This window comes from Mytilus trossulus, chromosome 5 (genome assembly GCF_036588685.1).
Source record: "Mytilus trossulus isolate FHL-02 chromosome 5, PNRI_Mtr1.1.1.hap1, whole genome shotgun sequence".
Lineage (NCBI taxonomy): Eukaryota > Metazoa > Mollusca > Bivalvia > Mytilida > Mytilidae > Mytilus > Mytilus trossulus.
The window spans coordinates 44,837,325-44,849,924 of record NC_086377.1 but is presented as its reverse complement, the minus strand read 5'-3'; the positions used below and the strand labels follow the sequence as shown (position 1 = coordinate 44,849,924).

General features: G+C 34.1%; 1 protein-coding gene and 1 pseudogene across 1 annotated transcript; both read left to right on the top strand.

Moving 5' to 3' along the window:
- Nucleotides 1-883: 883 nt before the first annotated feature.
- LOC134717989 (uncharacterized) lies at nucleotides 884-2,489 on the top strand. Its single transcript, XM_063580487.1, has 2 exons — nucleotides 884-1,241; nucleotides 2,407-2,489. Exons 1-2 carry the CDS (start codon nucleotides 884-886, stop codon nucleotides 2,487-2,489), a joined length of 441 nt encoding a protein of 146 aa, XP_063436557.1.
- A 6,081-nt stretch (nucleotides 2,490-8,570) lies between these two features.
- On the top strand, nucleotides 8,571-11,339 carry LOC134717988 (uncharacterized; annotated as a pseudogene).
- The last annotated feature ends 1,261 nt before the right edge of the window (nucleotides 11,340-12,600 follow it).

The following is a 12,600-nucleotide window of genomic DNA, read 5'->3' as shown; positions in this document are numbered from 1 at the left end:
ACATAGTGCCTCAAGGGTATCCGTTACAGTGTAGCTCACGTGGTCGAAAATTTACATACCAAATATTTTTCACTTAGTCAATTTAAATACGTAATAAAAATATACTTGTAAGTTTTATTATAAAAACAAATGCTTGACCTATATATAGCTATGTGATTATGTTGTTTTGTTATTGCATTTACAACATTTAGTTTTAACGAATCTGTAATATTAATCAACATTTTGGTTATTTTTATCTTTGTGTTAATGTCGCATTGATGTATATATATCCCACAAGTCATTCTATATCAGTGGTTTTCTAAGTTGATGTGGTTCATTAATGTTTCTGGTTCTCGAGTTTTCCCGCTTGAATGGTTTTACACTACTGTGGATTCATTTAGTTTCATTGGTATCAATTTTCGTAGATAGAGCAAAAAAGGAATTTCGTGGGATACGTAAATTCGTGGTTCGCTGTTTCGAAAATTTAAAAAATGTTTCAGATACGTAAATTCGTGGAACTCTGTATGAAGAATAGTAAAACAAAAGATAGTAATTCATTGAAAATGTTTTGAATTGTCAAAATCCTCTCTTAATCGTTCTATGTTAAAGTGCTCATTTACAAGCGTGGACAAAGGCAACTAATGATTTGTTTGGTTTACAATTTATAATTTGTCGTTAGAAATTTATAAGGTATACAAGGCCTTTTGATGTACAACTAATTGAAAGTTATTTTTCCTAATCAAGACATACTAAGAAGTAATTAGAAAATGATCAAAAGTAAGGAACAAGCTAACGAAGTTTGCCATCCAAGCTGGAACTCAAGCCATAAAACAATGATAAAATTTACTCATCTCACGATTTTATTATATATACTCTGGGGAATATGATTCCTTCAAGACAAACAATGTCGCTTCAACAGTGGTTAAAGTCCGGTAGTATTAAGGTGAAAGCTCCTGCCACATCAGGCTTGCCCGATCCATCTCAATGCAGTACACAACGTGATGTTCTTGTAACCCAAGCAGCCAACGACGGTATTGACACGATGAATTCTGCTACTAGCCTTACAACTACTCCAACCAGAAAACGCAAACGGGGAGACTACAACTATTATGATGACGAAACACGTGCTAAAATTGCCAGATACTCAGTCGAGAATGGCGTTGCTAGAGCTGCATGCAAGTTTTCCAGTGACCTCAGCAAGAAAGTTAGCGAGACGTCTGTTCGTAGCATGAGAGACACCTACCTTAAATTAAAAAAACAAGGTAATTATCGGATTTTTTTATCTGGTTTCAATGAAAAATATTTCCTTTTTTATTCAATGTTTAGATTCAATGATAAATATAATTATGTTTATTGAAAATTTCTTCAACGTTCTACTTTGAAAAAAATATTATATCTTAATAGTACTAGTACTTTGTTTTTTTTAAATGAAAAAGATAATTTATTCTTTTTTTTTAGTTTCATATTGGCATTGGTTATTGCACTTAAAATGTCGATGATCGAATTTTTAATTATAATTTTTATTTGCAAATGTATGTATAATGTACTGATCATGTATAAAGGGATTATAATTAAATTGTGTAACAGTAAATTGCGTATGGTTCAAGTGCCAGTAAATTTTCATTTAGTAAAAAATGTCGTTTTTGTCCAGAACAAACTAAAGTACACGCTTTAACGACAATTTTTACGGATTATTATTTGAAATGCAATTTGTGTCCTCCCAACTCCTTCTTAATCCAATTTGTACAGTAAGATTTTATTTTGATAAAATGTTGTTTCTGTCCAGAATAAAGAAACACAATGCTTTAACGGCATTTTATCAGAATATTATTTGAAAGCAATGTTACCCCCGAGCTCTTCCTTTATCCAATTTTTTGAGTAAAATTTTATTTCGAAAAAAAATGTCCTTTTTGTCCAGAAAAATAAATTATACGCTTAAATGACAATTTCACGGAATATTATTTCAATTGTAATTGTTGTCCTCCCTGCTCCTTCTTAATCCAATTTGCACAGTAAATTTTATTTTGATAAAATGTTGTTTCTGTCCAGAATAAAAAAACACAATGCTTAAACGGCATTTTATCAGAATATTGATTGAAAGTTGTGTCGTTTTTGTAAAGAATAAGCAAACCTACATCTGCAATTTATCAAAATTTTATGTAAAAAAAAACACATTTTCTACCTGTATTACCTTATTAAACGATTGTTTACATATTTGTAAAGTCAAAGGTGTGAATTTTCTTGTTCCTGTCACAAAAATATCACCTAAGGGCAATATCCCGTCCTTAATCCTTTTAATCAGCAATAAATCTGGATGTTGACACGGTAATAACAACTCGTTTACCGTTATTTTCTAATGCATATTTTTTATCAATTTAAAAACGTAAATTATGATTGATATTTTAAAGTTTTTATTATTTATTTAAGGAGGTGGAGACATAGAAGTTTTACCAAGATCGCCACGTGGAAATCCTCTCCTACTTGGTCACCTAGATAACGACGTTCTATAACGGATCCTTAACGTTCGTAAGAACAACGGAATCATCAACTCACGCATCCGTATGGCAGCAGCTGAGGCCGTTGTGACAAAGTTCTCTAGACACAAGCTGCAAAAGTATGGCGGGCATATCAACATCACAAAGACCTACGCTAATTCCGTTCTCCGCCGCATGGGCTTCGTTAAACGTAAGGGAACCAAGAGTGTAAAACATCTACTAGCTGATTTCGACGACATTAAAAAGGAGTACGTAAAAAAAGTCAGCACAGTCATTAAGCAATTCCTGACTCTCTGGTTATTAACTGGACCCAGACCGGGTGTCAGCTGATACCAGGCGGCGACTGGACAATGGAGCAACAGGGCCCCCAACAGGTACCAATCACCGGTAGTGATGACAAACGTCAAATGACACTTCTTCTTGCAACATCTATGAATGGGTCCTTATTGCCATCTCAGCTAATCTACCAGGGTAAAACAGACCGTAGCTTACCTAAATGTGTCGATTTTCCAGACAACTGGGATGTTACAAGTACCGAGACACATTGGAGCAACGAAGACACAATGATCCGTTTTGTAGAAAAAGTCATCTTGCCTTACGTAGAGGGTATTATTGAAGATCTTTCTCTTTCTCAGAAAAGTCAGAAAGCCGTAGCTATCTTTGATGTTTACAGAGCCCACACAGGAGAAAAGCTACTAAGCCACTTAAAGAAAAATGACATTATTCCCTTGTTTGTGCTTGCAGCCTGTACTGACAAACTACAGCTGTTAGACTTATCTGTAAACCGTGAATATAGAGAACAATAAAATCTTATTTCCATGACTGGTACTCAGCACAAGTACTGCAACAGCTAAACCACCAAGAAGACATCACCGGTGAACGTGCACCAAAGGTCATCGTAGATTTGAAGACGTCCGTCATGAAACCCATTCATGCCCAGTGGGTAGTTTCAACACATCAGATCATTTCCACCTGTACTGACCTAATCAAGTCTGGCTTCCGTAAAGCTGGTTTATTGTAAACTTGACATTATAACATACTACATGTATCTAGTGCTTTGATTCGTACTGAGTGACATTGTGTGTATGTGAACTAAAGTCTTGTTAAAGATTGTTAAAAGTATGTGTGCAAAAGTGTTGTTATGTGTATTTTATTTATTATATATAAAATTGAGAAGGGAAATACGGAATGTATCAAAGAGCCAACAACCCGACCATAGAAAAAACAACAGCAGAAGGTCACCAACAGGTCTTCAATGTAACGAGAAATTCCCGCTCCCGGTAGCGTACGTATGTAATGTTTGTTAAAATATTTAAATGAAAGTACAATACTAGTATATGAATAAAGGAATCAAAATACTTTTCTAATTTATTCAAAATACGTGTTTTGTAACCATGTTTGTCCCGAATCAACACTACACTAGTATTGCAAAAGATAACCGGAAGTTAACATCCGATTACTTTCACATTTGTCGGTATAATTCTTCGTTGCATTCTTAAATTCGTGGTTTGAAAACCACGAAAATTGGTATACCACGAATAAAAACGATTTTACAGTATTAATTTTTGTAGGCCCTTTATAGCTTGCTGTCCGGTGTGAGACAAGGCTCCGTGTTGAAGACCGTACTTTGACCAATAACGGTTTACTTTTACAAATTTTGACTTGGATGGAGTGTTGTTTTACTGGCACTCATATCACATCTTGTTATATCTATATTCGAATTGAAACTGCTCAATTTACTGCAAGCGTACTGCCCAAGATTTTAGAAATGATGATTACTCCTTTTCTTCTTAACATACAGAATGTGGAAGTAACAGTATAGACTGGTATTTTCTTTTCATAATTATAGTGTCCTCTGCTAATTAAATGTATGCAGTAGAAGGTTAATAAACCCAACTTGACGTTATAGTCTTAGATTAAAAAGGAAATGGTTATAACCATATTTACATGTTCATAAATACATCAACATGTCTATAACCACATTAACACATGTCCAGAACCATATTTACACGTCTAAAATCAGATTAACCTGTTTAAAACCACATTGAAATATATGTTACTACATAGCATATTTATAATCATATTAACATGTCGATAACCACATTAACATATCCAAAACCACATTAACAAGTCCATAATCACATACACATGTCCATAACCACATTAACATGTTCATAACCACTCTTACGTGTCCATAACAACAATAACACGTTCATAACCACATTAACATGTCCATAACAACATTAAAATGAGCATTACCACATTAACATGTCCATAACCACCTTAACAAGTCCATAACCACAAACAAATGTTCTTAACCACATTAACAAGTAATAAACTTTCAAATTAGTACCGTTAATGTTATTAGCTGTTTTTGTCAAAACCTTTTGGAATTTTGGGTCCTAAATGCTCTTCATCTTCGTACTTTATTGGCTGTTTTAACTTTTTTATTCGAGTGTCACTGATGAGTCCTTTGTAGACGACACGCTCGTCTGGCGTACAAAATTTCAATAATTGTATCTTTGATGAGTTTATTAACGGAATTAACAAATACAACAGCTTTAAATGACTTACTTTAAACGGATATTAACGTAAATTGACATTTTTTTACATTTTTATGAAATATTTTTCCAATAAGCTGCTTACAAATCTATGACTTTTTCAAAATACTAAGGATTTTCTACCACAGGATTAGATGACCTTAGCCGAATTTGGCAAAACCTTTTTGGAATTTTGGATCCGTCATGCTCCCAACTTCGTACTTAATTTGCCTTTTAAATCATCGTCACTTAAAAGTATTTTGTAGACGAACCGCACGTCTTGAGTGCAAAATTCTTATCCTGGTATCTGTGATGAGTGTATTTACTAGTTTATTATTAACGGTAAAATAAACTTTGAAATATAGCATTCTGTACATTTCAATTAAATATATTATTAAAAGGGATACATTTGTACATTCGGATATACAAGTATGTTATTTTCGCCAACTTTAAAACGTTTAAATAAAACACTGATTTTTGGGGTATATCTGTTTAAGACATGCCGTCGTCAACACTTCAGACGGTAATTAATAGTTATCCCACAAGGACGCGGTGTGTCAGTGTAAGATCACCCCGATGGCCGGAGGCCAGAGGATGATCTTACACTGACAACACCAAGTCCGAGTGGGATAACTATTTTACATCCCAGCTGTTTTAGATAAGACAAAAAAACGTTTACATTCATAAAATCTAGTTTAGAACGCCACACAACCATTATAATATACTTTATATATTACTATATGATGTATACCCTTTATGACCCCGAACACGATGAGTAAATATCAAACAATGCCAACTCGCCCCACTTGTCAATCGGCCCACACTATATCGCCCCTTCATAAAAAAAAAATCGCCCCATTCTTGTTTACCGATTCGCCCCACTTTTGAAAAAGTGTAAAATCAAATTGAACAATCAGTCTGACAACTCACTTATTAACGAAAAAGGTTTATGTCGTGGCTTTTATGCTAAAGGTCTTAGGTTCGAATCCCAGCATATGTACTGGATTTTTTCTACGTGAATTTTGATAGATAGTCTTTTCCGTATAATTAATTATAAGTTGTATAGTGAATTTGACATTCCCGCCAAAATGTTATTAAAAAAAGCAGGCATAACAAAGAAACTCAAACTGAGGTGATCTTGTAGGGGTGATCCGGCTCAGATCACCCCAGTTAGAACAAAGGAGCTGGGATGTAACTCAAAAGGTTTTTACCAATTTCCATGACGCTTTGGTTAATTGTTTATATCTATTGACTGACAAGTTTCGGACAATAGACGTTTTGAACAGTTTTCATGAAACTTTGGTGACTTGTTTACATAAATTATAAACTATTGTTTATATAAATTTCTGATATGACATTGTGGAGTTATAGAACTTTATTTGTTGAAAATAGTTAAAAATCTCAGTATATCTAGTTGATCATATAAATTCATTTAAAGCATAAAGACGATGTAAAAGGGCGATGGGCGTATCATGCGCCTTATTTCCTATCATTCATTCATTCATTCTAGTTTTAACTTTTGTGATGTATAACATCTGTTTTATGCAATGCATGTCACATTCAAGACGTACAGGGCAAATTGTTGGTTAAAAAAATACTGATATCAGTTGGGCTATCAACTAAAAGACTTGTTATTTTAGTGTTAAACGGTCATTTTGATCATAACATCATCTGAAAAGTCATGTTCAGTTTTTTCTGTAAATTTTTCGATTGATCCAACGCGGTAAATTCAGTAATATTCGTTTGCAGTCAGGTCGGTGATTTTCAGTAGCTTTTTAGATTGATCCACCGCGGTAAATTCAGTAGTATTCGATTGCAGTAAGGTCAGTAATTTTCAGTAGCTTTTTAGATTGATCTACCGCGGTAAATTCAGTAATATTCGTTTGCAGTCAGATCAGTGATTTCAGCAGCTTTTTAGATTGATCCACCGCGGTTAATTCAGTAGTATTCGATTGCAGTAAGGTCAGTCATTTTCAGTAGCTTGTTAGATTGATCCACCGCGATAAATTCAGTAGTATTCGATTGCAGTAAGGTCAATGATTTTCAGTAGCTTTTTAGATTGATCAACCGCGGTAAATTCAGTAGTATTCGATTGCAGTAAGGTCAGCAATTTTCAGTAGCTTGTTAGATTGATCAACCGTGGTAAATTCAGTAGTATTCGTTTGCAGTAAGGTCAGTTATTTTCAGTAGCTTTTTAGATTGATCAACCGTGGTAAATTCAGTAGTATTCGATTGCAGTAAGATCAGTAATTTTCAGTAGCTTTTTAGATTGATCCACCGCGGTAAATTCAGTAGTATTCGATTGCAGTAAGGTCAGTAATTTCAGTAGCTTTTTAGATTGATCCACCGCGGTAAATTCAGTAGTATTCGATTGCAGTAAGGTCAGTAATTTTCAGTAGCTTTTTAGATTGTTCCACCGCGGTAAATTCAGTAGTATTCTATTGCAGTAAGGTCAGTAATTTTCAGTAGCTTTTTAGCCAATTCAGTATGATGTTGTTATTAACAGGTAACCAGCAGTTACTGAACATAGACTTGACAGATCTTAATTCGCTGTATGCGACTTGTTTGGACAGTACTAAAGGTACCGCAGTGGATAAGTCTGAAAATTGAAAATGACATAAAGGTTTGTCATTCTGTGTTTTAATATGTGTTAAAATGACCGTTTTCGATAAAAATTGGCGTACTATACTAGTGAAATTTTTACATAAGATATCTAAGATCTCAAGTATATATTTTCTTTGATATTTCTTTATTTGACTTGTTTATTGATTTATTCTGCATTTATGTTTTTGCTACAATTGGCAAAGTTTCTTTTCGAGGAGAATCTTTTAAACAGGTTAAAATGGACAACGAATGCCAATACTTAAGAAAAAAATAGGGTGGCGTAAGGCTACAATTCTCACTTGGAAATGTTTTATCATATATACGTACAACTGTATAAACTTTCTCCTAGAGTTTCTTTTTCATTGTTTGTTGCTAGTCAAATATTCATGATAATCGCAAAACGTTTTCTATTTAACTTGGATCATGTATTAACCCCATTCCCTTATTAGCCATTCGGTCTTCTGCATCCACTGCGTCAAAATGATGACAATACTTCATACTTTAAATCATGATCAGACACATTAAGTGAAAAATAACAGTATTTTTATAATAAGTGTTACTATGCAATGGCTTGGGCTCCAGACGTGGACTAATTAACCATAGACATGGCCATGGTTAATTAGTTAATTCTAATTGGTCTAAATAGATGTTCGAAACACCTTGTGATCTATGGAGTTGGGTTGCTGGGAAAGGATTTGACAACGATTTATTGAAAAAACAAGTCTTTACAAAATTTAAAAACAATCTTGAGAGATAGCAGGCGCTTTTAAAGTATGCTTGTTTTTCACTTGTCGTATGCTATCCATCAATACGACCAAAAAAGGTCGTAAAGGATATTACAAGTCACATGTAAAGAATAAACGCAAAATTTTATTTATTTCAGGTCAGAAAACATAACAGTATAATATAGAGAGAAATTCGTTTCGTTATTAATTATTTTCTATACTTGCAGATGTCGAATGCCTTTCTTTTTGTCTTTTATGGAATTCTTGGATCCACTATTGGATTTCATTGTGACAAGACCGTTTACCACTGTTTTACATCTATTAACATCAAGAATGCTCTTACAATGAATGGAAATACAGTGGGCTAGGTGTATGCAAAGTCTCGGGAATTATACAAATTGCCCAAGTCAGAATCTTTAGTGAACACCCCATTCATTACAATTCCAATAGATGATATTATTTCTGCTGATGGATGGAACTTGACTAGAAATCTTATCACCGCCAATGGAACCATGCCAGGGCCATCTATTTTCATTTATGAAAATCTAACTATTACTATAATCGTTAATAACCTTCTGATCAATGAGGCTGTTACTATTCATTGGCACGGCATAGATCAGCTTGAACATCCAGCCATGGATGGCGTTGCGTTTGTTTCACAATGCCCAATTATGCCAGGTCAATCCTTTAATTACACATTCCATCCTAAATTTGGAGGGTCTTACTGGTACCACTCTCATGTAGACAACCAAAGAAACATGAGTTTATTTGGTGCTTAATTGTACTCCGCAAAAAGCACCACCTCCGAGTACCATTTATGAATCAGCATATACTTCAGATTCAAGAATGGAACCACCAGTATGATGCAGAGACATTACTAGATTTGAATGATCAATTGTACTATTGGACTTGGATTTCTAAATGTTCAGAAGGGAGATTCTTCAGCCATGAAATTTCACACTAATGATAACATGTTTCTGGTATAAAATTGCCCATTTCAAGGTTACCCACAAAGGGATGATTTTATTTGCGTCCCCGTGACTGATTTAAAATCACTTGGAATAAAGATGATAATGATTTTAATGTAGAATATGTAAAAGAAACAAATGAGAAGGCATTACATTTCTTGAACTTCGGTTTTCCCGGTGATCATTCATCCATAAATGGATGCATTTTTCGTTGGCCAACAGTTGCACCTCTGACACAGCCGTCTGAAACCAACACCGATTGTGATAAATGTGATGATGAGAACACCTGTATATGTAGTCATACATTAAACTTAAAATCTGGATCCGAAGTCACAATGATCCTTTTAAAGCTTGGAACAGGAGCAGCCATTTGTCATCCTATACATATGCATGGTCACACCTTTGAAGTTCTAAAGATGGGTTTTTCTGAGGTTAAAAATGATGGCCAGTTCATATTAACAAATGACATTAAATGCAGCGAAACGCTCTCTAATGAACTTGAAAGATACTGTACGAAAAGACACCATAGTTATACCATATGGGGGCTATGTGATTATCAGAATAGATGCTACGAACCCAGGAGTGTGGTTCATGCACTGTCATATTGATAAACACATGGTCAATGGAATGGCGCTCATGCTTAATTAATCATTTGAAAATCAGAATAGATATATTCCCAAAGGACTTCAAACATGCCACAGTTATTTAAGGACAATGGCAGGCGTTGTAAATGATCCAAACAAAAAACTTCTACAGGTATGTCAATTTTCAACTCAATTTTACCTTAATCTTGCTAGCAATAAATGTCTGTATACACCAATTTCGAGGTTTTCCGCCATTGAACTGAGTAAGCGTTCCCCCGTGGATTAGTGAGATGTACAAAACTAAACACATGTCTCGTGACATAGAACAAACTTATCGTACAAAAATAGTCATTAGTAAAACAGGTTCAAAAAGTAGGTCGTTCGTAAATTAGTGAGTACAACTGAAATATATAAAGGTAATGCTGACCGGTCTGTCATTCTAAATTACTAAACAGTTATAACACTTTCAGAATCTAATGCATTCTGGACGTATTTGTTTTTCAAATGCAAGACAAAGACTTTAATAAATCTCATAGGAAGAACTCGGCTTAAATTCAGAACATTGTGTTCGGGAAGGGGAACATATCTAAAACAGCGGGTTATCTTGTTGACTTGACCGTTAAAAGTACAATTCAGAGACTGTATCGTGTATAAATTAGTTTTTCCTTGTTTAACGTTAATTTGTTATTGTTCTGAAATGCATGTAATATTTGTCTCTTTTGATACATGAAACCACTTAATCATAGCCATTGCTTTCTATGGTAAACTCTGCAGTTAATATCTACTTTGTCTGAAGTTCAAATAGATTGACAGTCATTGCATTTCAAAACGATACCTTATTTTGATTTGTCCTGTTACATTTAACATCCGTTAAATTGCATATTAGAACGCACTGGTTCCCAAAAGATTGATAGTACAAAAACAGGTACTTTTGATCTGAACAACAGGACAAATTATAAAAATTTCATATATGTATGTATATATATATATATAAGTACGTCTGAGTCAGTGACAACTCTTTAACAGATGTATCCATCGGATGTGTACATGATGTATATGTCGTGTAAAAGTTGCGATTTTGTACAGGTTATAACATGTACAAAAATAGTGTACATGTTATAACTTGTATGATGCAAACATACAAGTTATAACATGTACAAAAGTACCTCATACATGTTATAACCTGTACAAAATATTGCTTAAAAATGGTTTTAACTTGTACAAAATCGAAAAATAAGGATATGTTTCTATTATCGCAACAGATGTTATTGACATCAATAATATTTTCATAACTTTTTTATTATTCCTTCATGTTAGAGTGTTTTGTCCTTTTTTGATACAGTTAATGTCCAGGGATCGGTATTACGAAGCATTCCTTAGACTTGTCATAAGATACATGTATATCTTAGGACGTGCCTTATGGTTCTCTTATGACTATCTATAGACATATCTTTATTTGATGAATTGTAAATGTGAGTGTCCACTTTGAAGGCAATAGTAAAATACTTTCATTCTAGTGGACACTAAAAGACATAAGAGGATAGCCAGGACAGATGTGTCTACAAATAAAATTGGGAATGGGAATGGGGTAATTGTCTAAAAGATAACAACCCGCTCAAGGAGCAGACAACACCCAAAGGACACAAATACAAACTTTCAAAGTAGAGGATATATATTTAAAACATAAAAATGACATTCGCCTAATGAAATAATCTTATAGTTTATAAAAGAAATTGAGTTATAAATTTACATAAGTCATGCTGAAGGTCAAAAATGTTGAAGAGTAGATCCAAAGATATTTATAATGAAACGTGGTGCAATGAAAACTATTCCAGCTCTCTCTTGATTTTACAGAGTAAGCATATAAGACATTGTTTTAGTCTTTGAAATCATAATCTTTCAGTCAGTTTAATTGAAGTCTGGAGCTGGCATGTCAGTTAACTGCTAGTAGTCTGTTGTTATTTATGTATTATTGTCATTTTGTTTATTTTCTTTGGTTACATCTTCTGACATCAGACTCGGACTTCTCTTGAACTGAATTTTAATGTGCGTATTGTTATGCTTTTACTTTTCTACACTGGTTAGAGGTATAGGGGGAGGGTTGAGATCTCACAAACATGTTTAACCCCGCCGCATTTTTGCGCCTGTCCCAAGTCAGGAGCCTCTGGCCTTTGTTAGTCTTGTATTATTTAAATTTTAGTTTCTTGTGTACAATTTGGAAATTAGTATGGTGTTCATTATCACTGAACTAGTATATATTTGTTTAGGGGCAAGCTGAAGGACGCCTCCGGGTGCGGGAATTTCTCGCTACATTGAAGACCTGTTGGTGACCTTCTGCTGTTGTGTTTTTTTATTTTGGTCGGGTTGTTGTCTCTTTGACACATTCCCCATTTCCATTCTCAATTTTATTTTCATGCTATACTAGAACACACCCGCGAAATCGCGGGCATTCAGAGCGTATTTGAGAGGATGTAAAGTGTTGTAGGCAGAATTTTGTAAAATATTTATAATGACTTCAGAATTTCAGGAAAAGTATCAAAAGTCATAGGTACTTGGGGACAGGAAAATGTTTGTTTATTAACCCTCCTCCTTTATTTCAAAAATTCCTATTTTTTGGTTTTCTATTAATGTCATTATTAACATACATTTAGTGTACATGTATTATGAACATTCCAGTCAGGAGCCTGTAATTCAGTGGTTCAGTG